The 27,697-nt window shown below is 33.4% G+C and overlaps 1 protein-coding gene across 1 annotated transcript in view; it reads right to left on the bottom strand.

The window, feature by feature from the left end:
* The window catches only part of LOC136030830 (NFX1-type zinc finger-containing protein 1-like), a gene marked incomplete in the record, with an annotated part of 128,153 nt that overhangs the window by 18,494 nt on the left and 81,962 nt on the right, over positions 1 to 27,697 (bottom strand). Inside the window, 8 exon segments of the mRNA XM_065709875.1 lie at positions 2,014 to 2,066; positions 7,605 to 7,880; positions 8,581 to 9,042; positions 11,497 to 11,793; positions 15,189 to 15,332; positions 19,517 to 19,788; positions 23,538 to 23,621; positions 26,516 to 26,853. Coding sequence (XP_065565947.1) covers positions 2,014 to 2,066; positions 7,605 to 7,880; positions 8,581 to 9,042; positions 11,497 to 11,793; positions 15,189 to 15,332; positions 19,517 to 19,788; positions 23,538 to 23,621; positions 26,516 to 26,853 — 1,926 coding nt within the window.

Below are 27,697 nucleotides of genomic sequence, written 5' to 3'. Positions count from 1 at the left end.
AAGGTACTTTAATCTTAAACACTATGTTGTAAGAACCAGAAGGGTAAGTGGGAAGTTTATTTCTTTCCCACACTTCTTTCCAAACCTAACGATTATCATTACTGACTGGAAAGGTAGGTTTACTTGAAACAGAACGTAGCATATTCGACATAGTTAAGTAGTCAGAAACGCTAATTTCGTTGTTACTGCGTGAAGAGGGGGAAATTGCAATCGAATTTATCGAAAGGCAAAAGTTGAAATGGATGTAAACTCACTATTATAGTGAGGTAAACTCACTGTCGTTATTCACGACAGTGAGTTGAGAAAAAACTAAGAAGAATTTCTGCATTAAAGTTTTTGGCATCATTAAGGTTATAGCCCATATCTACTACTACCAAAATCTCACCGCAGCACCGAGCCGCCTGAGGCCAACACAGCTACGCACGCTCATCCTCCATCCCAATCTATTCAAAGCCCCCGTCTTCACACCCTGCCAGGAAGTTCACATTTCCTTTAAATCTTTCTTTCTGACATCCAACCATCCCAGGCGAGGACGACCTACTTTCCGTCTAGCCCTAGACAATTGGCTGAAAAGGACAATCTTCGGCAATCCTGTCAACCCTGGTCATCTCAACCTTTCTTTCATTATAGCCTTAGAAAGCGGGATTGGACCCCATTTTTCAAAGAGCCTACTGTTTGAAATACGGTCAGTCAGCCGGGTACCCAGAACAATCCGTAGGCAATTTCTCTGGAAAACATCTAGTAAATCTTCATCTGCTTTTCGGAGCGCCCATGCTTCAGAGCCATATTTGACCACTGTCATTACTGTACCTTCCAATATTCTTATCTTGGTTTGCAGACTTATGCTCCTATTCTTCCAAACTTTTTTTAACTGTGAAAAAACACCCTGAGCCTTGGTAACAAAAAACACCCTAGCTCATATCGCCTGCAACGATAACAGTGAAACCTTGTTTCTGTGATTCTGTCACAGCACTTAGACGCTTACTACAGGCTATGCTGAGCTTTCGCTCAGAGTTTGAGTTACACTAATCAATTGGCATGTCTGTAGAGAAAACAGCAACATCTAGCAATTGACGTAATACAAGGAAATCAAAAGATTTCTCTAGAAATCGGCCTAGGCTGAAGTTTGGCCCGAATAAGCACAGCAACGCCACTACAGAAAAAGTCATCCTCCTCAATTAAATTCAACAGAAAGTTTTCTTTTAGCTGACTTAAAAAATCAAACGATATTTAATTTCCAATCATGCCCTGACAGGAAGGAGGCGGGGGGAAGTAATCATTTTTAAGTGTGGCGTGATAGATTATCCCTTTCGTAAAATTTTAAATTGGTGTTAAAAATATATTTTACTCAATTCTCAGTATAGTTTGTATTTTTTCATTCATCTTGAACCGTGTTATTGCACTTTAGTTTCCTTTTTTATCAGAATTAAATATTATTTGGTCCTACCCTTCATTAGCAAGATCTGTTCGAACCTTAGAAATGTAATTTGAATGTAACATGGAATTTCGAGCGTCGTAAAGGAGGTTAAAACAGTATTTTTAGTTTTGTTCCGTCTGAAAAAAGTACTACAAAGTTTTTTTTCCACTTTTATTTTAAATTATTTTTTCTGTTTGTCCAATTTCGTGATAGGACTAAGGCTACAAATTTGCTATTTAAGATTTCATATTTTCCTTTAAGCCACGGATCTGTTAACTTTTTTTATATTTTGTAAAACATAATCATTTAAGGTTCAGCTACGACTATAATTGAAGAAGAATCCAGTGATATAAATTTAAGAAAATTTAGAAGGGCAGTGATTAAATGATTTTCTAAATCTAGGTGCAATGTTTTTTAATAAAAAAGGCATTTTTCAATGAAAATACAAAAAACAAACATTTTCAGTTTCTTGGAGGGGGGAACATGTATAGGAGCAATTGCTTCCATTCCGGGGATTTGAAACCTCTGGTGGAATCTAGTAGAACAATTACAACGGTAATTTAAAGGTAACAATGTATAACATAATTGAGTTTTACCTGACCAACGATGAATCACCAGTGTGTTTTGAAGAAGAGGAGTCAGGCATAACCTAGGATAGAAAATGGGTCTTAATGCTACAAATGTCCATGTTTAAAAAATATAAATTAATAATTTTAAGTGATATCAGAGTCTATTAATAATACCGATAAGGGGATGCGATACCTTGAAGGATCACCTTATCTCGTCTATTGCCAACTTCTTTATGTTTGTGTCGCCAAACTTCTTAAAATTAACTGTGCGTTCTTGCTATATTTTTTTACAGGATGGATAGGAGATTTGAATAAACGACAGACACTAAAAGCCAACATTTTCTTCTTTTTTTTTAATTTTATAAAAAACATATAACGTCTCCTGTTTTATGCTGGAGATAGGAGATACTCCTATTTAATGAAACGTACATCACCGTAGATAAAAAAAGTGTACATTTTTCTTTCTATGATTAAACAGAGCCGAATTTCCCTCTGGAAAGTTCTAAAACTATTTTAGCATACCAAATAGGAAAAAGCTAAGAATCAGCTATTAGGGCATGTGGTCCTAATTGGTGCAAATACTGGAATCAGCGGTGGCCGTGTGGTATGAATACTGGTGGCATTGGTACAAATACTGGTGGCATCGATACTAATATCAACTCAAAGGATATTTTATTTGAACAATTTGGATGCTTCGAAAGTTCCGTGCAGCACTGGAGTTCGCTGTGATACCACGCACTTTGATTGATCATTGTCTTTTTCATCAGATCTCATAGTAAAACAACTCATTCTCAATAGCTTTCGATTGTTTTTAGTCTCCTAAGAGACTCTGCTAAGGAGCCCTTTGTCTTCGATATGGTTAGGCGACGCTAGATCTCGCAGTGATTTTAAGGCATCACATTGCAAAATATTGAATTAAAGAACTCGATAACTAACTCGATATTGACCCATAACAAAAAGAAAGAGTAGAAAAAAAAATCTTGGACTTTGAAAGCTCAGAAAGACACCATTAGAAATCTTTAACATTAGAAAAGGAGTTAAAGAAGTTAATGTTTATAGAAAATTTTGACTTTAGAAATTTTCAACATATCCAATAAAAGAATTTATCTGTACAGACAGTGATAAAACACTCTAAATTTTATGAACCCCAAAGTTCAAGTTGTCCGGCTAATTCCCTCAAGAACAATCTCCACTCCTTCAGAACTTCCCCTCCAGAAAATCACCCCCCCCCCACGCAGATAATTACCCTTAAGAAAGATTCTACTCAGCTTTGAAATTGCGCAGTTAAAAGGCGAATAAAGATAATGATGAAAAAAGAGATTTTGTAATATTCTACTTATATTCCAAAACAAAAGTAAATAGGTTGAATTCCTGAAGAAATTTCCAGGTGGAGAAAATAAGCCTAAAAGAAAGAAATCTCAAATTTCCATTATAACAAAACGAAGAAAAAAGGACTTTTTGTAAAGTCAGTAACTAGTGTCTAAGCTAATACTTCGGCTATGAATTCAACAGCTGAGTTGAACAACTCAAATTAATTAAAAATTTGGTTAATTAATTAACCAAACTAAAATTAAAACACAAGAAACTTAAAATAAAACAGCCCTTAGACGGTTAAATATTAAGTACCAGGAAACCAAGCTTTATAAATATATAAATATATATATATATATATATATATATATATATATATATATATATATATATATATATATATATATATATATATATATATATATATATATGAATTCCAGAAGTCTTCCCATCTTTAGTCATTTCTGTTTGTCCCTTGTTTGTAGTTATCAAAGTGTGTTTTTATTTCTGTTGTCTCTTTTTTTTTACTGTCTTTTTCTAGGCTTTCGGCCCAGTTTTTTTTGATGGGTTATAAATAAAACGATGATGATGATGATATGTGTCTGATTCTATATTCTTGCTTTCGCTTGTCTTGTAACTACAGATTAATGTGAACTTCTTTTTCAGCTTACTTCCAGCAACTATTTTTACTTTCCGACATTTTATTATGATTATTATTTTCTTTATTTCCCTCAAAAAATGAGGAGTACGCTACAATATAATATAAAGAAAAAACAAATGATAACACTTACAATCAAAACCTATCAAATATTGATCCAAGACTTAAAAAAAAAAAGAAAAAAAAAGATACATTGTTAAATACTTTAACAACAGACATGAATTCAATTCCTCCTTCCCTTTTATCCTTCACAGAATTCCAAATTCATGGCCCTAAATGAACTCTTCTAAATCCGTGACCTATTTAGATCGTCTTCTTGGTCAAGAAAATGCCAGTGTGTCATTTTACAGAAAAAAATGTGCTGTTTTCGAGAAAAAATACTTATAAATATATGCAATTTTTGCTTACTTAAAGAGAGTAGATGAAGATCATTAATTAATTTAAGAAAATGCAATAAACTAGCAGCAATTAACAAGCATATATAAAAAACTCACTGTTATCGAATTCTTTATCCATTCTCATGCATGCAATAGCCTAATATTGAATTTTTCCTCCACAAATCTAGCTTCACCTCCCCTCCTTAAAAAAAAGACAAAATAATATTTATACTTTCTAATAACAGAAGAAACGTCAGGTCTAGGGCTTGAATCCTCTTCTCTGTAATTAAAAATTTTATTGACCTAAAGTCAATAAACGGGCACAGACGACTGATATAACAGTGCTTGCTTATTTGGTTTTATACTTTTATTGTATGTATCTTCATTAAACAAATAGGTTTATCTTGAGGTTTTATCTCGAGTTTATAGACATAGCCAATCATTTTAAAGGATTTCCTATCTGTAGAAAACTTTGATTCTTTTAGTTCAATCCAATGAAAAGCTAACTTCACAGGCTATTAGTTACTTTCCCTAGTTCGCTCTGATCCGCAGTTTAGGCTTTAGAGCCTCGCAGGAAGTCCTTACGTTATTTTTTTTATGACTTTTTGAATTTGAGTGTTCCCCCATTCCAAGATCACCTCTGCTTCCTAGATTATTTGAAAAAAAATCTGGCAAAGAGAAAAAGAGATTTATTGTCTTTACAGCAGTATTCAAGAGTGTGTTTTTCCGTGTGCATACTGATGGTTTCTTTCCTAACGTATTTTTGCATACCAATCATTTTATTCCTTATATCTGGAGATAGATCAAGTCTACCTTTTAAAAACCGTGTTAATTAATGATTCAGGTTAAATGATGACATGTCTAGACGGTCAAGGAAGCACTTCAAAGGGACAACACAACTTACTTTCAGGAGAGATAACTAAGTTTCTTAGATTCTGAAGAGACTAACAACTTTGTCTTATTAAAATCTGGCTGGTTCTTCTGTCTGAAAAATTCGACTAAACAGTTCGTGGTAACGAACTGTAGTAAGGAGCGACCCGGCTCAATAGCAACCAAAATTCTAAAAATGGGGTTTTGATATCAATAGCTACATCAAAAGAATCGCATTTTAATGCTGATTTTGAATATATAAGTCTAATCAAGTTTAGTCTTACGAATCAAAAGTTACGAGCCTGAGAAAATTTGCCTTATTTTAAAAATAGGGGAAAACAACCCCTAAAAGTCATAGAATCTTAACAAAATCACAGCATCAGATTCAGCGTACCAGACAACCCCACTGTAGAAGTTTCAAGCTCCTATCTACAAAAATGTGGAATTTCGTATTTTTTGCCAGAAGACAAACCACGGGTGCGTGTTTATTTGTTTTTTTTTGTTTTATTTCCCAGGGGTCATTGTATCGACCAAGTGGTCCTGGAATGTCGCAAGAAGACTCATTCTAACGGAAATGAAAAGTTCTAGTGCCCTTTTTAAGTGATCAAAAAAATTGGAGGGCACCTAGGCCCTCGAAATTCCAAATGTGGAATTTTGTATTTTTTGCCAGAAGACAAATCACGGGTGCGTGTTTATTTTTTATTTTATTTTTTTCCCAGGGGTCATCGTATCGACCAAGAGGTCCTAGAATGTTGCAAGAGGACTCATTTTAACGGAAATGAAAAGTTCTAGTGCCCTTTTTAAGTGACAAAAAAATTGGAGGGCACCTAGGCCCCCTCCTACGCTCATTTTTTCTCCTAAGTCAACGGATCAAAATTTTGAGATAGCCATTTTGTTCTGCATAGTCAAAAACCATAATAACTATGTCTTTGGGAATGACTTACTCCCCCAGTCCCTGGGAAGTGTACAGCGTTTTCAGGGAATTTTTTTTTGGTTTTGGGGGTAGGGTTGAGGGGAGGGAGCTATGTGGGAGGATCTTTCCTTGGAGAAATATATCATGGGGGAACAGAAATTCAATGAAAAGGGCGCAGGATTTTCTAAAATTACTAAAAAAAACATGGAAAAGTTTTTTCAATTGAAAGTAAGGAGCAGCATTGAAACTTAAAACGAACAGAGATTATTACGCATATGAGGGGCTCTAAAAATACTTTAGGATAAAGAGCGAGGTATTTAGGAGGAGATAGATACCTCGCTCTTTATGCTATAGTATTTTTAGTAATTTCAACTATTTATTCTACGGCCATTCGGATTCAGTGGTCATTCTTAAAGAATTGGGACAAAACTTAAGATTTAGTGTAAAGAGCGAGGTATTAACGAGGGGACAAACCCCCTCATATACAAAATAAAAATTTAAGAATATTACGTAAGCTAATTCTTAAGTTACGTATATTTTTTATTAAACCGAAAAAAACTAGGCTTTCCCCACCCCTTATTTCTCAAATTCGTCTGATCAAAACTAAGAGAAAGCCATTTAGCCAAAAAAGGAATTTAATGCAAGTTTCATTTTAATAATTCATGTGTGGGAAGCCGAAATCAAACATGCATTAACTCAAAAACGTTCAGAAATTACATAAAAAAACTGGTTTTTTTAACTGAAAGTAAGGAGCGACATTAAAACTTAAAACGAACGGAAATTACTCCGTATATGAAATGGGTTGTCCCCTCCGCAATCCCTCGCTCTTTACGCTAAAGTTTCACTCTGCCAAAATTCTGCTTTTTAAAACAATTAAAAGCTTTAGCGTAAAGAGCGAGAGATTGCGGAGGGGACAACCCATTTCATATACGGAGTAATTTCTGTTCGTTTTAAGTTTTAATGTCGCTCCCTACTTTCAGTTAAAAAAAACTAGTTTTTTTTATGTAATCAGTAAAAAGACCTATCAGTTTTGGAGCAACAGCATTTTCTTATAAGTAAACTCTCTGTTTCTCTATGGTTCAGCTTTTTAACTTTAATAATTCTACAAAACATTTATTCTTGAGGACGAATGATCAATCAATATTTGGTTCTCATAATTATAATTGCACTTGATTATTGGTGCGTTTATATAAAGTAAGGACTACAATAATTATAATTATTAGAAATGTGAAACTGGGGGAGGGGTTGAAAAAAATGGCCCACCATACTAATATGTGACCTCTAAATTAATTTAATGAGACATAAAATTGTTTTACAAAACGGTAAGTTTACTTGCACACTGATGCATTGAATTTGCGATAGACGGATATTTAAGTAAAAAGCTATAAATTAGCATGGTGTGCTTTAATTTGTCTCAATGTTTTTTACTGTTTGCTTTTTGTTAAGCGAGATTTGGCTCGTTTTCAGAATTATCAAATAATTCACTTACTTTGGAATATCCTTGAACAACATAACAAGGATATATGATGGTATGCAGGCATTTTGGCAAAACCTGCTTAACCTCAACAGTACAGATGTGCTTTTCAATATCTGCCCCACATTCCATTCTAGTCTCATGCCCACAGGGTAATGCAGCTTTGATGGTGACCTCACATTTCATACAATCTTCAGAGCATAATCGGCGACATTGATGATCTCCTTTACATCCTTTGTTTTTCTTTTCACATTTCTTTTTGCAGACATATTTCTTATGTTCAGGATCGTCCTAAAAATGTCAAAGTTTAAAAAAAAAAAAAAAAAAACAACAAAAAAACAAAACAAAACAAAACAGAAGAGATGTCAGAAATATGTGAAACAGGTTAGAGGGATAAGGTTTCATCAGTTATCTCCTTGCTGTCAGAAAATGCATAGAAAAGAAAAAAAAGTCCTTTTTTTTTACAAAACCATAGACAGTGTAATAACGTTCCATAAGTAAAGATCTATCAGGCTTCAATATATTAATTATCTATTTTTTTCCCAAGGCCACTTCATATAAAAGGATATGTCGTAGAAACTTCGAACGGGGCCTCATTCGATTGGAAATTGAAAATTCTAGTACAATTTTTAAGAGTTAAAAGTGATCAGAGGGTGACCAGCCCCCCTGCCACGCCCATTTCAGCTGCCTTTACTCCAAGATTTTGCCCCAAGCGATTTCGTTCAAAATAGTTGAAAGGGTCAATAACTATGCCTCCTTCATCCTTTAGGGGTCTCCAATTTCAGTCAGCAGACGATTTACGAACATATTACTGAGGGAGGCGAAAGGGGAGACAAAATTTTTCTTTGTCATTACCTATCTAAGTTAAATTGATTATTTTATTTCGTGGGTCAAACTTCAGGTCGCATTCTTAACCGTTCAAACATCAAGTAAAAGTTGGTATGTCAAAATAATGAATTTCAAGAAAATGATTCATAAAAAAGAGACTTGCCTTTGCATGGCATTTTCTGGTACATTGATGACCACAGGACAATGGAATATTGCATGGTAGGCTGCAAAGCAGCCCCTGAGGATCTACACCGCAATATACTCGGCCAAGATGACCACAATCTGGTAATACTTTTTCAACCATAACCAAGCACTTGTAATCCGAGCTATCAACATAACAAGGTAAAGTGGCTGTGTGGCCACAGGATAGTGTTTTCTCGACAGTAATTACGCATTTGTCACAATCTTCGAAGCATTTTTTAGGACACTGATGCTTTTCAGAGCAGATGTATCGGTCACAAGGTCTGCAACATCGACCTTGGAGGTGATCCCGGTCATGAATATGACATATTCTTGGGCATATATGACCACAGTTTAAAACTGCGTTACACTTTTGCGTACAGCCTCCTTCAGCAACAGTCTTGAAATCACTGGCTTTTGTTATTGCTGTTACTGTATCATGAACCTGTAAAATATAATAGGGAATGATTAGCTAAAATTTTACAGGTAATTTAAGAGATTTTTTTTATTTTTTTTAATGTAACAAGAACTGCCACTGGTTGGCATGACCGTATAAGACGAGTATATTCTTATTAGAATTTATTTGTCTTTTGATTTTTAACAGATTTTGGTTTTAATGTATTTTGATTTAACTTCTTCATGAGAAAAGTGAATATCGTCAATGTAGTAATTATAGAGACATTAGCTTGACTTATATAAATTTTCCTAACATGATGATACTTATTAGACTAAGAGACACTCTAAATAAAAATGTAGAAGAGAGAACAACACAGTGGTTTTAGGAAAGGACGAGGAATTTGCCATTTGCCAATTTTTGGCAAATGAAAGGACATTGGCAAAATGTTCACACTTAAATCAACCTTTCAAGTTTTTTTCATTTGCCAATGAAAGGACATAATGAAAGGACATTGGCAAAATGTTCACACTTAAATCAACCTTGCAAGTTTTTTGTTCCAGAGTTTTGAAAATGAAACATTGATTCGATTCAAATTGTAGAATAGCTTTTGATAAGGACATTCCTTGCATGGTACACCAGATAAGAACGGAGACGTAAGAGTAATATTTCTGCGGTTAAGGTATAAAGGGAATTGAGCAGTTAGTTCGGTGTGTAAACATAATATAAGCAGAGCTGTGTCCTATGTGTGTGCTTAAGAGTTATTTTGATGGTTCCTATCCCAAGAAACACAACGTAGATTTTGGAAGAGCCTGGTACCAGATGAAGAGACAAAATTCTTTTAGGCTTAGATTATGCAAATATTTTTAATAAACATAATAGTAGTTTGACGTAGTTTCAACATAATATAGATTTCTTGGAGATTTTGATTGTTCACTGTGTAAAGATTAACCTGGAATTGTTAGGGTTATTGGAATTGATTAGGGTTATTGATTGTTAGGGTTATTGGTGTTACATGTTATTGCTATGCTGTCCCTATTCTTGTTATTTGTTATCATGTTATTTGTTAATGATAGTTCAACATGGATTAATCTTAATATTGATAAATGTTTGAAAATTATTTTTGAAAGGATTAAACTATTTAAATTAGGGTAAATGAATAACGGCTAAAACTTAAGGCTAAAGTGAGCAAATATAATTAACAAATGCCTAAATATTTTGGCTTACCTCCGGCAGCCTTTATAGAAAAAACAAGAAAGAGAAAAAGAAAGAGAAAAAACAATAGTAAATAGATTAAACAAACAATTTAATAGCATATAGAGATGAAACCTTTAACCAAGAAATGAAAATCTCTTATAACAACCTAAAAATGAGAAATATAAAAACCAACCTTAAAAGTGGAAATAATGAAAGGAAATTAAAACAGAAGAACTCAATCCGAAAAACTATATCCGTTGTTTAGCCTGTTTGTTATGCCATCTAAAAGAATAAAAAAAAAGTTTTACCATTTTCGAATATTTGGATCGTTTATTATTTGGAATAAAATTTAATTAAAAAGTAGTTTTAGAGTGACGTCATAGTTCCTTTTCACAATATTTATTTGATTTTTATCTGCGTCTTACTTAGTCTGTTTCCCTTACGGGATTTTTACCCGACTTTCAAACTGTTACCTTCAATCGTGAACGGACACCATAAGAGAGTTTCCTGCTGGCCACTGAAGTTACAAGGTTATTACTTTTTTGTATCCAATGTCTTTAATCCGAGTCTTCAAAGTAAAGAAAAAAGAAAGATTTCTGATCGTCTTAAAGAGCAAGCTTTAATTCCATTTTTTTACTGTCTGTGACGTCAAATATTTTAATTGAAAATTATTCTTCCAAGTTTCAATTTGTCTAAAATTTTTAAATTTTACTTATTATTAAATTTTCTCGAGCCGATCTTGTTATTTTTTGTCACAATTTGAGCGAATAAATGCAACACAAAAATAGAAATGAAACAAATTTTTTTTAATGCGGGTAAAAAGCGACACTAAACCATAAAACGAGCAAAGATATCCTGTATGTGAGGAGGTTAATAAGCTCCCATTGAACCCAGATGTATTATTAACATTCATTTTACAGCATATACCCAACCTCTATAGGAAAAGCTTTGAATGCATCTAAAAACTAGCCTATTTGAGCAACATGTTTTCCGGTCAAGGCCGTATCCAGGGGTGGGGGTTAGGGGGTTTATTCTCCTGAACGCATTTAAAAAGTAACATAATTGAACAACGTATATTCCGGTCCAGGCTGTATCCAGGGCTGGGGGTTAGGAGGTTTAACCACCCCGCCCCCTCCCCCAAAAATTCTGTGTAAAACGCCCCCCGAAAAATTATCCTGGATACGGTCTGATTTCTGGTCTTTACTAATGAAGAACTACCAATTTTTTCACTTCTGCTATACAAAAAAAAATAAATAAATAAATATGGATTTATTTTCAATATATAAATTTAAACAAAGTAAAAAATACCTGACAAACAAGCTCCAGCTGATTGCCAATTTCGTAATTGTCATTTAGCGTGGCATAGATGCTTTGCCATAATTCGGATTTCGACTTCAAGCACTCCATATTACCAATCATATAAAGACCATGTTTGGCACGAGAGAGGGCAACACATACTCTGTTTACAGTCGATAAAAAACCTATGTTGGAGTCTTTATTTGACCTAACCAGGGATAGAATGATGATATCATTCTCCTCACCCTGGTAATTGTCAACCACTGATATTCTTATTTTGCTCAAATTTTCGAAGGATTTCTTTCTCAGCTATAAAAAAATAAACATACATAAACGAAACAAATTAATAAAAGAAATAGTTAGAAAATACGAAAAAAATTTAATGTACTTAGAGCTAAGGCCTGAAACAGTTTATTCCAGCGATTAACAAGTTCTTTTTCTTCTATGCCAGCCAAAAAAAAAATGCAAGAAAATAGAAGACTAGGGCAGCGGAAATCTATTTTTTTTTGTAATGGGAGTTATAATACTATTATTTGTTGACAAATTTATCTATTTGATTTTATTACAAAATCTTATAAATTTTAGTAAACAATAATAATTATAATTCTTATATTGATAAATAACAATATTGTTAAACTGGCTCTACCTGTTTGTATGGTTAACATGGTAATCATGTGGTTAATTATGCTTAGAAATTAATCTCCATATAAATTCTTTTGGAAAAAATTTTCATCTGCAGTAAAACTTTACAATCAACTAAGCTTTTTCACAATCAACTTATTTTATGCCTATAAAGCTAGTTCTTTCCACGAACAAAATTGATGTTTACCTAAAAAGCATTATACTTAAGATATAAAAACATATAACAGAGCGAAGCGTAAATAGTATGCGTATATAGTATCGCTCTAAGTATGAATCTAACTAAAAAGAAACTTCCAGTAATATTTGTTTCCGTCATACTTAATCTGAAAAAACAATTTCAGAGACTATGAAAGATAAATTCCACCCTAAAAATCAACCCTTCTGTTAGAAGTTCAAAGGTTTTAGCCTGCCTAAAATTCCTAAATAGCCTAAAATGTTTTTATTAAAAAACCTAAGTTACCTACAAACTAATTAAATTAAAATTCTTTGAAATTTTTTCAAGATTTATAAAAGCATGTAAAATGCCAAGAGTAATGCCTTCAAACTAAAATATTTTTATTAATCAAAGGCTTCAAAGGACTCGCCTGTAGATTAAAAATACATTGTTCATGAAAGTTCAAAAACAAACAAATAAAATACCTTCTGCAAAATTACATGTATGCATATTGGTGCCAGGGACCCCAATTATTTATAATATAAATTTCCATTTGTTCTTTTTATAATTTATTAATTCTCTTTAAGCTTGTTGTTCTTTCCAAAGCTAATTAGCTAATGTTCAAAGAATTCAAAGAATTCATGTCCAGATAGATTTTGCGTATTTTTGGATGAATAAGAAAATTGGTATATTCTCTTTGAGAAAACGAATCTTCCGTCTTTTACGATTGGCGAGGACGTCACAAGACGAAGCAAAACATGTTTATATAGGTTTGAAAAAAGAGCTTTTATATATTCAGTTCTGTTTTGTGATTCGAAGAGAATAGTAAGTTTTTAACTGATTGTATTCAAATTATTTTTTCCTATTGTAGGCTAGAATTACAAGATTTGTAGAATAAACATTTCTTTAGGAGCATTAACTTTCAAGGCTAGTTGGAGTTGGGTATACCTAGATGAAGATGGTACCCGGATATGCAACACTGTGGATCAACGTAGTTTCATAAAAATCGTTCGCTTATACCCATAGCGAGTGCCCCTCTTCAAGTCGGCTGTAAGTGTGATAGCCTGATGTGGCTAAGAAGTTGTATTAAATTAAGGCAGTATCAGCTTGGAGTAATTCAGAGCGTGAGTTTCCTCCGGCACGATTATTCTAGGCTATTCAATGAGCCTGCCGTAACAATCTCTATAGGCATCCGCATTACAATTGGAGTGTACGAAATTCCAAAAAAACATAATTCCAAAAAAACGAAATTCCACATTTTTGTAGATAGGAGCTTGAAACTTTTACAATAGGGTATCTCATACGCTGAATACGATGCTGTGATTGTCGTTAAGATTCTATGACTTTTAAGGGGTGTTTCTCCCTATTTTCCAAAATAAGGCAAGCTTTCTCAGGCTCATAACTTTTGATATTTAAGATTAAATTTGATGAAACTTATATATTTAAAATCAGCATAAAAATCTAATTCTTTTGATGTAGTAGCAAAATTCCGTTTTTTAGAGTTTCGTTTACTATTGAGCCGGTTCGCTCCTTACTATAGGTTGTTACCACGAACTGTTTCATTTTTGAGGTTGATGATTGTTTTTGGATAGCTATTAAGTGTTTTCTGTGAGCTTTTATGGTAAATGAATTGCATGTTGTCACTATGTTACTATGATTATTGGCTTCTCATCTCGAAGATTCCATTCTTACAAAATCCTAACCTATTTGTAGTTGTTGTACAGCCCGTTATCCAAATCCTTCCGCATTGTAGACACGTAAGAAATAAGTGAATCGTGAGCGAAGCTGATTGTGAAACTTACAGCTGTAGGATTGAGATCGTGGACCTCGTCTTGTGTATATATTTTCCTCTTTTATAATGGTCTGAACAGTGGGTTGTGATTCCGACTGTTTATCTAAGCGGGGAAGTGTTGGAGCAGGGAACCTAGTTATTCATCAAATTGATGTCCTTTTGTTCTTTCCATAATATACTAACTCTCTTTAAGCTTAATCCTCTTACTTCAGCTGAAAACCTTCTTATGCTATAAGCTAGTTAGCTAAAAGAAATAGCATCTGGGAAAGAATCATCGGCTGGTCAAGATAGATTTTTGGTCCTTTTGAATGAACAAGGAAATTGATGGATTCTCTTTGATATGGAAGAATCTTCGGCCATCTAAGATTGGTCAGAACGTCATCGGTTATATCCGTAGCGCAGGTCCCTCTCCAAGTCGGCTCAAAGTGTGGCAGCCTGAGGCAGCTAAGGAGTTGTATCAAACCAATGCAATACATGAATTTTCTCTAGGATAGGTCTCTTGGGTTTTTCCAGAGGCTTGAGGTCGTTATTTCTATAGGTATTCACATTCAGACAGGAGTGTGCGTCTCAGTAATGCTATTGGCCCCCTCCGGCACCTAATAATGCACCAGATATTTTACTATACGCACTAACCTTACACTAAATATGATCTAAAACTTTCATGTTTTTTACCCTGTTACTTCCCATAGTTTTGACCTTGGTAATTTCTATAATTTGGCAGGCATTATCCTTCAAAATTTAAAATTAAACGAAAACTATACATGCTGAAGGAGAATATTGATGCAGCAGAAATTTTACTATATGCACTGATGTCAAACTAAATGTGAATTAAGAATATATATTTCCTGTCTTGACTGATGAATTATAATGAGGATACGAGGAAAAATATAAGAGGGGATTTCCACTTTGTTTCTCCTCTTTCAGTTACAAAAATGTGCCCCACGGAGGACTGGACAATGTCATTATTTCACATACCTTTGAAATTGCTTCATGTCTGAGAAACTACATAACTGGTTCATAAAAGCCTTTGCCTATTCTATGGCTCCCTCTTGAAAACAGTTTTAGTTATGCATTCTACGTTAAAGTTACAAATATACAAATATACAAATATTTTACCTGCTGCAAATAAAGTAGCTGTCCCGAATAGGTAGTCAAAATAGTGATTTGGTTCTGTGAATAGTCCTGCTTTGTAAGATACTTTGCTAGGTTCAAAGCTATCTCGGCTTCGTGCCTATTCAAGTGGGACTTCTGCTCTTTGTCCTGAAATTAAATAATTACCTTAGTTTGTCCTATGTCCAAGAAATCTAATATCATATTTATGTATTTGGTTCGAAGCTAATGGGGAAAGATGAGAGAAGATATAAAAATGCATACTTGATTTTCAATTTTTGGATATTCTTTGTTTTGTGCCTCTGAAATGATAAATGGCACTCCAAGTTTTGGTAAATATTACTAAAGAAGAAAGAACTACAGAAGAGTGAGTTTTAAGGATTTTTAAAGTGTATATAAATGTCTACCAATCTGAGTCTATTATTTTATGAACACCTTGCTACATGAAACCAGGAACGTAAGGGTGGAATTACCTCACTCTTGGAAACCCTAAAAATCACCCACATTTTGGGCACTGTTTATTCAGATTATGGAAAAAAACGATTTTTATTCTTGCCCCCCTCCCTTGAAAAATTTCCTGCACATGTGCAAAATGGAAACATATCGTAACACTAGGCCGATAGCGGATAGCATATTCGTTGTTGACAGAAGGGAATTACCCAAGTGGAGAATAGCAACATCTACCTTTGTAGAATATGTATATCCTTGGATTAGTTCTCAATGTCAAATTTTGTTTTGGTTTCCTTGTGTAAGCCTCCTTCCCCACTCCCCCATTCAGATTTGTGCCATTTATGATTTAGCTTTAAAAAAAATGTCAAAGTCGAGTATTTTAACCTCCCTGTTACAAAAAACTACAGAAAACAAAACAATCACGATCCCTGCAGTCTACCGTCGGGTAAACGATTGAAGGGTACAGGTAAAATAACTCTACAGTAAATATACGTAGCATTGTTGAATCTCATGAATATTTTTAGAGCCTGAAAAACTCTGGTATTAGCTTTTTTCTTACTTATACCCAAGGTAAAGGTTAGTGTCATTGCGCGTAAAACAATCTAGTTTAAATCTAAGCAATCTTAAATTAAAGTTTGTCTTGAATTAGCGGCTTTCGGTATTAAATTTAAAGTATCAAGGACAGCAAAATGAAAACCTATCTAACCCTCTGGATCTATCTTAGGCCAATTCCAACACGAAAACCCGGCTTTCCTACGAATGTTCTTTTAGTTACTATTAGCATTATTTAGGTAGAATGTCGGCTGATATCTTCATTAACAATGTTACCAGCAATAAAAAAGTGATTAACGATGAAACGGAGAAAAATAGCGGGAACTAATACCTATGAATCTGACAATGCTTTTCATTCGAAAAAATTCTATTTTACAAAATCTTTTGATTTTAGCCTAACTGAATGTTAAGATAGACCTAGTCAAACAGTTCGTGGTAACGAACTGTAGTAAGGAGCGACCCGGCTCAATAGTAACCAAAACTCTAAAAAAATGGAATTTTGGTACCAATAGCTACATCAAAAGAATCGCATTTTAATGCTGATTTTATAAATATAAATTTCATCAAGTTTAGTCTTACCCATCCAAAGTTACGAGCCTGAGAATATTTGCGTTATTTTAGAAAATAGGGATAAACACCCCCTAAAAGTCATAGAATCTTAACCAAAATCACACCATCAGATTCAGCGTATCAGAAAACCCTACTGTAGAAATTTCAAGCTCCTATCTACAAAAATGTGGAATTTTATATTTTTTGCCAAAAGCCAGATCACGGATGCGTGTTTATTTGTTTGTTTGTTTTTTTTTTTCCAGGGGTGATCGTATCGACCCAGTTGTCCTATAATGTTGCGAGAGGGCTCATTCTAACGGAAATGAAAAGTTCTAGTGCACTTTTTAAGCAACCAAAAAAATTGGAGGGCACCTAGGCCCCCTCCCGCGCTAATTATTTTCCCAAAGTCAACGGATCAAAATTCTGAGATGGCCATTTTGTTCAGAGTAGTCGAAAAACCTTATAACTATGTCTTTGGGGACGACTTACTCCCCCACAGTCCCACTGGGAGGGGTTACAAGTTCAAAACTTTGACCACTGCTTACATATAGTAATGGTTATTGCGAAGTGTATAGGCGTTTTCAGGAGGATTTTTTGGTTGGAGGCAGGGGTTGAGAAGAGGAGGATATGCTGGGGGAACTTTCCATCGAGGACTTTGTCATGGGGGAAGAAAATTTCCATGAAGGGAGCGCAGGATTTACCAGCATTACTTAAAAAAAAAACAATGAAAAAATAAATATAAAAAGTTTTTTCAGGTGGAAGTAAGCAGCAGCATTAAAACTTAAAACAAACAGAAATTATTACCCATATAAGGGGCTCATCTCCTCCTAATACCTCGCTCTTTACGCTAAAGTATTTTTAGTAATTTCAACTATTTATTCTGTGGCTTTTGTGATTCAGGGGTCATTCTTAATGAATTGGGGCAAAATTTAAGCTTTAGTGTAAAGAGCGAGGTACTGACGAGGGGGCGAACCCCCTCATGTATGTAATAAAAACATGAGAATACAAAAGTTCTTTTCGTAAGCTAATTTATAAGTTACGTGTATCTTTTACTTATAAAAAGATTTGTAAAAAGTTAAAAGTTCTAGTTACCTTTTTAATTAACCGAAAATCAGAGGGCAACTAGGCTTCCTCCCCCGCTCTTTTTTCCTCAAAATCATTCGATCAAAATTATGAGAAAGCCATTAAGCCAAAAAAATAAATATACAAATTTCGTTTTAATTAGTCCTCTGCGGAGAGCCAAAATCAAAACATGCATTGATTCAAAAACGTTCAGAAATTAAATAAAAAAAAACAAGTTTTTTAAATGAAAGTAAGGAGCGACATTAAAACTTAAAACGAACAGAAATTACTCCGTATATGAAAGGGGCTTTTCCTTCTCAACGCCCCGCTCTTTACGCAAAAGTTTTTTACTATTTTAAAATGTAGAGTTAAGAGAAAGAGTCAAACTTTAGCGTAAAGAGCGGGGTGTTGAGAAGGAAAAGCCCCTTTCATATACGGAGTAATTTCTGTTCGTTTTAAGTTTTAATGTCGCTCCTTACTTTCATTTAAAAAACTTGTTTTTTTTTATTTAATTAAGAGATAGATACACCTTTAGAGTCAGAATTCCATTATGAATCCAAACATAACATTGACAAACCCCCTCCCTCCCTAATTGTCCAACAAATAGCTTGAATTGCCAATCAACACTGGAGATAGCCAATTCTTTAAATATTGCCAAATGAAATAACAATTTGACAGAGCTGTCCAGTTTTTACCCAAAGTGATATTCTTAGCAAAGAAACTAATCATATCAACAGGTTTAATGTATCTGTTGAGCTTTGGTTTTATTAGGACAAGAAACAATTTGGATGGGAAATCCTAATGTTACACTCGCTGTATATTGCAAATAGTACAGCAATAGAAATCGTACTTGCAGTGGTAGCTGCAACCTAGTAAAGAAAAGGTAACATAAAGGAAAGTTGTAGAAAATTCTAGAAATATTGGGGAAGTCATAGAAAGTTATAGAACTGTCCACAAATTATCCAATTCTTCACACTTTTCATGAAGAAGGACAATGCAAAAAAAAAGCAAAAAAAAATGAAACTTGAAAAAATCCTAAACATACAATAGAATTATTCCTTGAGCAACACAAGATTTAACCAAAATAAAGAACAATCCAATTTTGAAATTAAATTGCAGTGTTGCTATGGCGTTATCCAAAGAGTAAATCAGACTAAAAGCATAAAAAAGAAGAAAGCTGTAGCGTATACTGTTTTAGGAGCACTAGAGATAATACTTGTTTTTTTTCCACAAAAACAAGATTTGTAGGTCCCCTTGCCCCCCTTTGCCCCGAAATATTCAAAGTTTCAAGTCGATCTCCCAGCCATTAGACCAGAGAGGCTTCATTTACGTGTAACTCTAAATCGTTGCTCTGCATTCGTTCACAACGATTCATATGGAACTGGTTATTTTGTAAAATCTTACGTGTTACACTTACATTACACTTACGTGTAACTCTAAATCGTTGCTCTGCATTTGTTCACAACGATTCATATCGAACTGAGTTATTTTGTAATTGTTTGCAAATAGTCAAAAAGCGAGAGACCAATGATGGGATGATTTCATACTGAAAATTTGCGTAATATGGTATGAAATAAGCACTTTTTAATCTATTCATGTTTTATCATTTTATTTCGAGTTTGTATTACTTTTTTCCCCTAATACAGAGCCAGTAGATGGCGTTAGATTATTTAGATTAAAAGGATTCTGACTAGGTTTTCATTCTTGTACAAAATATTTACCTCCTTTTCATATATCTGATGACTTAAAAAGAACACATTCTTATTCATTCCTTTAATGCTTGGGTATTCCCGTACAGAAAAGTGATTTTTCAACTCAGGGTAAACGGCAGGTACAAGTAGTCTGGCGATTTCTGGTCTCATACGATGTTGAAGGGACAGTGAAACATGCTTTGCTCCAAGATTTATAAAACGCTCAAACATTGATACTTCAAGATTGTAGTTTTTTGCCAAGTGATATGACGAAGTCGTAGGCCTTAACTGCTGATGATCCCCTAGAATAGAATGACAAGTGCTGTTTAGAAATGTTGGATGCAGGAACGCCAATAAAGTTTTCTTCCCCCTAGATTTTGACCGATCGTAAGAGAATTTCAGCTTATCCATGTTCCTGTACCCAAAATTCACAATTCTTAATGAATATTAAAGAAAAGAAAATCGTATTGGCCCATATTTATGTTCAGTACATTTGATTCAGGATTCATATAAAAGTATCCAGTGTTCAAATGGTCACAGTTTTGTTAAAAATTTTGACCATCTTTCAAAAATATTTTTTTTCAATTGTAAATGGGGAGACATTGTGTTTTAAGATACTATTAGAGAAATAAATAATTATTGAACACAAAAATTTCAGATTTGAATATTTTTTTCAAAATCCAATTTGTTGGCATTATAGAAGCCAGTAAAATAAATGAAACATTCTTCCAACGAGAACAAAGAACTTTAAGAAAGCTTGCAGAGAAATTTCCAGGTAATTTAGTGTGTCGTAGTATATTCAGTCAACCTATCTCAGATAAAAGAAATCAATTCAAAACCATGATTGAAACTAAAGTTTTCGTCAAACAATTCCTCGTATATATATATATATATATATATATATATATATATATATATATATATATAATTTACATATTGTCTCTGTGCAAAAAAAAACAAAAATGAAAAAACAACCTGAAAAAACATATATGAAAATTAACTGGCATCGAAAATATATTAGTAACAAACAAAAAGTATTCACTCGGCACCGATGGCAACAAACACAACTCTAAAATCATACTTTCACACACACAGCTTTGAGCTCATCTTATGTTACTCAAAGGTAAATCAACAGTTTTATAAGATCGGTTACAAAATCGGATCAAAAGCTTTTCCATCTTTTGACAAAGAAAAATAAGCATGCAACATAGAGAGGCAAGTGTTTTGAGTTTGCATTGGATTCTGGAAGATACATTTTTAAAATCGGAAGAAAACAGAACGGATTTGTTGGCGTTTCGTCACAGAGAAAAATCTTCCAACGGTAATCACAAAAACAACACGGGGTGCAATAACGAATTGTAAGTTCGACCAAAAGTTATTATCTTGTGAAAATTCACCCTTGGATTTAGCAAGTAATCCATAAGTAACTCAACCTATCCTTCAGAGCAATAATACTAAGTATTACTAAGTATATTAAGCACTAACACTAAGTAATACTAAGTAGCTTCATTAGATACACCGAGCAGAAAACCGAACATCTTAGTCAAATGGAGGAAGAGATTACAGGGGTACCGACCTGAATAGTGACGCTAGCAGACTGTTGGGATACAAAAGTAAGAAATTCACTTGTCAAAAGGGATTGAGTGTCCCCTTGTCCAAAGTGTCCTAGTTGTCAAAAGGGATTGAGTGTATTGGACTGAGTGTCCACTACTGTTTAACTTAATACTAAAAAAATATCTACAGCAAATGCCTTGTCGCACCTAAGCCGCACGCTAAGTGGTCTATAAGAGAATCTTCGCCTCCTACTGACCCTGTACAGAAGAATAGGGCTACGAGCCAACAGAGAAAAAAAAATGGAACTAATCGATTATAGTAGTACTAATCCGGCAAATGCTAATCTCAGTCTCGATGGTATCAGGGATGGTATCTCGTCGTGAGATTCCACGTATCAGAGAACCCTACTGTAGATTTTTCAAGATCCCATCATTAAAAAAAAATCGAATTTTGTATTTAACCCAGAAGAAAGATCACAGATGCGTGTTTAATTGTTTTTTGCTTGTTCTTTTCCCCAGGGATGATTGTATCGAAACATTGGTTCTAGAAAATCGGAAGGGGGCTCGTTCGATCGGAAGTTAAAATTTCTAGTGCACTTTTTAAATGGCCAAAAAAGATTGTAATGCAACTAGCCGTCCCCAACCCCTTTTCCTAAGTCATCCGATCAAAATTTTCAGATAAACATTTTGTTCAACATAGTTGAAAGGTCCAATAACTATGCCTTAGGGGATTACATAACTTCCACAGCCCCTGGAGAATGGTCTATAAGTTATGAACTTTTCCATTATTATCAAAACAACGATTCTGGCCTGACCAGACCAAACAGCAATCAAGCATAACTTAGAGACTCTAGATTAGTTCAAAACTACTGAAAAGCTATTTAAAAACATTTCAATTTTAGAAACCATTTTGACGCATGATGGCATTTGTACCTAAGTATATGTATAGCCCAAACAAGGTGAACGGATAGTATATGGAATGCAAGTTCAGCGTTTAATAATAGTACAGAATTGCAAAGATCCATACCAACGACTGGTAGGGGAAGTATATAATTACTGGATAGACCTGAAGCGGAAGAGTTGAACCACAAGGGTAAAGTCTCCGATTTTCCGTGAGTAGTTTTTCAAATCAATATAGTGCAGGATTTAGCCCCATACGTCCCTTTATTTAGAGTTTTCAATAGGACTAGGCATACAATATTGAAATTAAGGGGATAATAGCTAACGTCTACTGCAGACACATTTCAGTGGAAACTTAAATAAAAGATTTATTCACTGCATGGACAAACATGTTAAGATTTTGTGGATCCCGGAGAAGCAATATTCGCCAAATGAATATATCCCTCCGCTGAAAAATCTAGACGAAACAACCCGAAAATTCGTTTGGGTATTTCGGATCCACACCCTTCCCAAAAATAGATCTTAAGGGTGCATCTCTTTCTAGGGGGGATTTTAATAGGGGGATTGAAGAATTAAACTTCAGTATGAGGATTGGGGCGTGGAGCCGGTGGTCAACTCAGCTCAACTTTAGATTAACACTAAATATGAAAAAAATAGACGAAATGAATGATTTTTTTAAAATGGTTTATTGACGATTTTTCAAATGATCAGTTTTATTTTCAAATCATCACATTAAGGACCTATATCATAACTTAAGACTGACGAATATCCCACCATTTATGGTAAACCTTAACCTTTTTTCTAATTGGAACACAACTACTAGGAACAATCTATTGAAATTTTCCCGTAAAATCCTTAAGGCTCATCATTTCAAGCAGTTCTGATAACAATCTATAACTAAAGAGCGATATATGCCCATTACTAGTTGGTTCGATTTTTCTGTAGTTTTTTTTTTTACAAGGGGGATCGCATAAAGGCAATTGTCATAGAATTTCAAAGGAGATTTCATTAGAATAGGGATCACAAGCTCTAGCACCCTTTTTAAGGGCTGTAAGTCATTTGAAAGGCGCTACTCCCCCTCTGGTTTGGGGGCTATCTTAGTCAAACATAGCGTCGTGTCAAAATACCAAGGTTGTGATTTTGACTAGGAAAACTGAAATATAAAAAAGTAAGTCTTCAAAAGTGTTGCTAACCGTCAAGTCCCCAAGGTAATACTCTAAAGTTATTAAGAAGAATTCTTCATTTTATGCAAAAGTATCATGAGTGAATATTTGAAAAGACACTGACCTGTTGTACATTATTGAAGTCAGGATCTTGGTGTTAAATTCTAGGCCAGCTAATAAACTTTAGCAGAAACTTCAGCATATTGTTCATTTTGAATTGAAATTCATTGCAGATGTATTGCTGCATGATTGGAGGGCTTTTCGGGAGGGGGCATCATTTTTCAGTAATAAAATAATACAATATCCATTTTTCAGTAATAAAATAATACAATATCCACATTTACCCATTCCTCTTTTTTTCAGAGCTACAAACAGCCAATTTGTAAAACTTATTTGGCGAAACTTCCCTATGAGAGGTCTTAGTTACATTCTTACCTATAAGTATGAAATGCTCGCAATTTGAAGTTAGTGGAACTAAGGCATGAGCTTCCAAAACTTCCGCAGCTTCTTCCGTAATAACTGAAAGTAAAAAATTGGTTAAATCGGTGATAGTAACTGGCTACATCAAAGCAACTAAAAGAATGGTAAACAAAATTTCAAATATTCATAATTTTACTGAAACCACAAATAGGATTTTAAATATCTCTTTTTGCTGTCTGTCTTAGCATGTGAAGTTTAACCCCTTTGTAGCGTAAAAGAGAAAAAAAAATCACCAGTTAGCATTTACTCTATTTCTGTAGCTAAATTAAAAAAAAAACAAAAAAACACTAATTTTAAATCAGCATATGTACTAGCTAAACTGATATTAACTTCAGGATTCAAATATTTACTTGGTAAATCAGTAAAGTATACACAAAAAAGTATAAGCATACGTACAAAATACGTAAGTTCACGTATAAGCCCTAAATAACGTAAAAATCATAAATAAACATATAGATAAATACGTAAGTATAGCCTACATATATATGTTACCGTGAATATCCGAAGTTGATGAAAGTCGGCTTTCACCGATGAATGTACGAAGTGTTTTTTTTTTTTCCTCCATTGATTTAGTCAGCGTTGCCAGTCAATTTTCAGTTAAAAGCAAAGGTTTGATGATGAAAGGTTACGTTAGGTTTGATTAGCTTTGGGTAGATTGAGACAGTTTGGCTTAGGTTTTTAACCCATTTCTGATTTTTATAACCAAATTTAACTTACCTAAAAAACATAATCTAACATAACCTAACATTAACTTTACCATCATAGCTTGAATATGACTAAAAAATCGGACTCGCAGAGCTAATTGAATCTAAGCAGAGAAAAAGGAATTTTGGACATTCACCAGATTTCGGACATTCACGGTAACATATACACAAAAAGTTGCTTTTTCTGATTGTTCAAAATGAAGGCCAACAAGAATTTGTATTTTTTTTTTTTATATATGTTTGCTTAAACAACGCTTGATTTTGGAACTCGTCACTTCGACTTCTAAAAAAGGAAAAAAAAAAAGAATAAAGAAGGGACTGGCGAAAATTCTCCCTTGTTCTGTAATTTTGGGATATTAGTCTATATTTTACTATTCCAGGAAAGTTTACTTGAGAATTGTATACAGATTATGTTTAGAAATCTAAACAGAAAAAAACACATCTAAATATACATAAATAAAATGTAAAAAATATTCTTTTTGCTGTAGAATCTGGAGACGTAAGCCTATTGTTAATGCTTATATTATTAATATAATAATTTTTATTTTATTATTATATTATAATTATATTATATTAATTAAACGTACATTATATATCATTATTAATTATATTACACGATAATTATATAAAAATAGTATAGTTATTATATTATCAATACTATTATTATAGTAATAATTATATAATAAAATGATAATAATATTGTTAGTAAGTATAATAAATATTTATACTAACAGGTATTTGGCAGCAACATCTATAAGTGTTAAAACAAGTGAAGGGAAACTCCTGCGAGTGGTTCAGTCAAACAGTGACATTGAGGTCAATAAAGTATATGAGATTGATTGAACATGTTGTTAAAACCGACAGAACATAAACGTAAGAGAGAAGAGTAAGATAAATGTTAAATGATAGAGGCAATAGTTAAAAATAATAAACCAACTTGATATAAACTAGGCAAAATTAGTAAAGGAATTGTCAATAAAATCTCGTTTGAATTAGATAAGGTTTTGATATCAATAAAGACAAATAAACTTTATATAAGAAACGCGTCAAAAAGCACCCATACAAAAATAGTCTACTAAATGAAAGTTGCAATGAGGTAACGTACCAGCCATAGGCTGTTGAGAAGGTTGAGTCAAAATTTACGTAAAGATATTTCAAGATACTATAATTCAAGAAAAATGTACCAATGTGAAGCACAGATACTGATGATTTTGAAAATTATAACTCCAATACAAACAGTAACCCATCTACTTTTCAATTCACCCAAAGTTGAACCACATTCTCTGTGACCCCTTCAGCACACTAAACATTGCAAACTTTGAAATTATTTTCCCAAACTGTGGTTCGCTGAAGCCAAGGGGCCCAAGAAAAATCTTGGTGAGGGTTAGACTAAACGTTTCACCAGAATATGGTGGGGATACACATCTACACCGTGCAAAGAAAAGGCTACTGAATAGAAATCACGGCTAAAATTAAAATTACCAACCAGGAAACTAAACAAAGATGATATATATATATTTATATTTAATATATATCTAATTAATGTATACATTAGAAAAAATGAATATTTAACTAATTAAATATAATAATAATAATCCTTATAATATTACAATACAAATTGTTATATTAATATTATTACTAATAATAGGCTTGCCTAGTAATCCATCATCTCAGTGGAAATAATTTGTTTTTCCCATTGATCTAAGCAAATCTTATTCTTAATATTAACCTTTATTCACATTTTATTATGAATAATTTAATTTTCATTGAATAATTATTCTTTGAATGTACCAAAAAAGGAAAAATAAACAAATTGGCTGTTATTAAAATACATCTATTTTTCCACAATGGGTACTCAGTGCAAAGAAAATTATCGAAAGAAATACAAATAAATTAAATTTCTTATAAACACCGCTTTAGAGTTTCACTAGGTATCACTTAAGCAAAAACTCATATACAATATACAAAAAAAAACATGCTGAAGATTTCGAAAATTTACAACTCCTATATGAACACATTCACCACTTAATTTTTAAAGATTTTAAAGTAAATTTTTCAGTGGGCCTTTTGAAACTATTCACCCTCCTCACCAAAAACTGCAGATTGCCGTTAAAAAAAAATGACAAAAACTTAAAATTCTGAGGATAGGCAGGTCCAACCTCTCAATAAGAGTCAATTGGTGGTGTGTAAGTAACCGACACTTCAGCTTATCTATATAAGAAAACTTACCAATCTTTGAGGCTAAATGCTTGATCAGTTTGATGTGTTTGGCGCAGCCAGAAGTAGTAGCAGCAACAATGTCTGAACTTGCACAGTACAAGGCATCCTCTTCAACTGAGCTGTCTTCAATCTCCTCTCGAAGTTTTTTGTATTTGGTTTCAACAACTTCCCTCAAATCAACAAGTACATCCAATATGTCTTGCCGCCATTTGGCATATAACATCCACCTTTCATGATATGATAAAGACACTATATTTTTAGATTTCATGACAAATTCTAGCTTCTCAGCTGGTATTGGTGTTACTATTTCCAAAATTCTTAGGATAATTTTCCGAGTCTCTGTATATCTGAAAAAACCAAAACATTTCAGGAACGCACAAAATTTTACTTTTTTATCAGTCTTTTACCTTTTTCAAAACTTAGCCAATGCAGAAACGTAAATGTTAAACGGTTTTAAATAGAGATTTTGTTAAATTTATACTATTCTTCCTTATCCTCGTTTTTTTTTAATGGGGTGCTTGGCGTTTCAAAATTTCTTCAAATAGCTTTTGCACTCCTTATGTTTATTGATAAGGAGCTGGGCGGACATTAAAAAGTGACTGGATGATTTTGTGGCTTTTGAATTATCTGAAAATGGCATTTTATACTTTAAAGACTTTTGTGTTAGTTGTACATCAGAACATTTTAAATCAGCACCACACTTTGACAAGATCAGTCCAAATTGACTACTAGTTTGCACTGTGACCCCATTTTGACACAACAGCTTCTGCAATTCCAAAAATTCGGAACAATATTTTAATTTTGATGGAAAAAATAAGTAAAGCTTTGATTAGTAAAAAATGAAAAAAAATATTACTATTGCATTTACAACAAAACTTTTTCTCTGATCACATGAATCAATTGTAAAAGCTCTAAAATCAATGGAAAATGCGTTTCATAAATATAAAAAAGCATTGATTAAAAGATATTTGAACATACATTCAGGATCTGTATGTTTGGGGCTGTAGGAGAAAAATCAAGTAAATTATATTTTTTTTCCGCCTCGACTTTTCTAATCAAAGAGCAGTCGGAAAATTTTGAAAATTTGTTTTAGAAAACTTAAAAACTTAGAAAACTTTGTTTTAGAAATTTTTTTGGAAAACTTAGAAAATTCAGGAGCAGTTAGAAAATATGATCAAAAGAAATTCATGT

Source organism: Artemia franciscana, chromosome 9 (genome assembly GCF_032884065.1).
Source record: "Artemia franciscana chromosome 9, ASM3288406v1, whole genome shotgun sequence".
NCBI classification, from domain to species: domain Eukaryota; kingdom Metazoa; phylum Arthropoda; class Branchiopoda; order Anostraca; family Artemiidae; genus Artemia; species Artemia franciscana.
The sequence above is the reverse complement of the archived record's forward strand: the minus strand, read 5'-3'. Positions and strand labels throughout refer to the sequence as shown.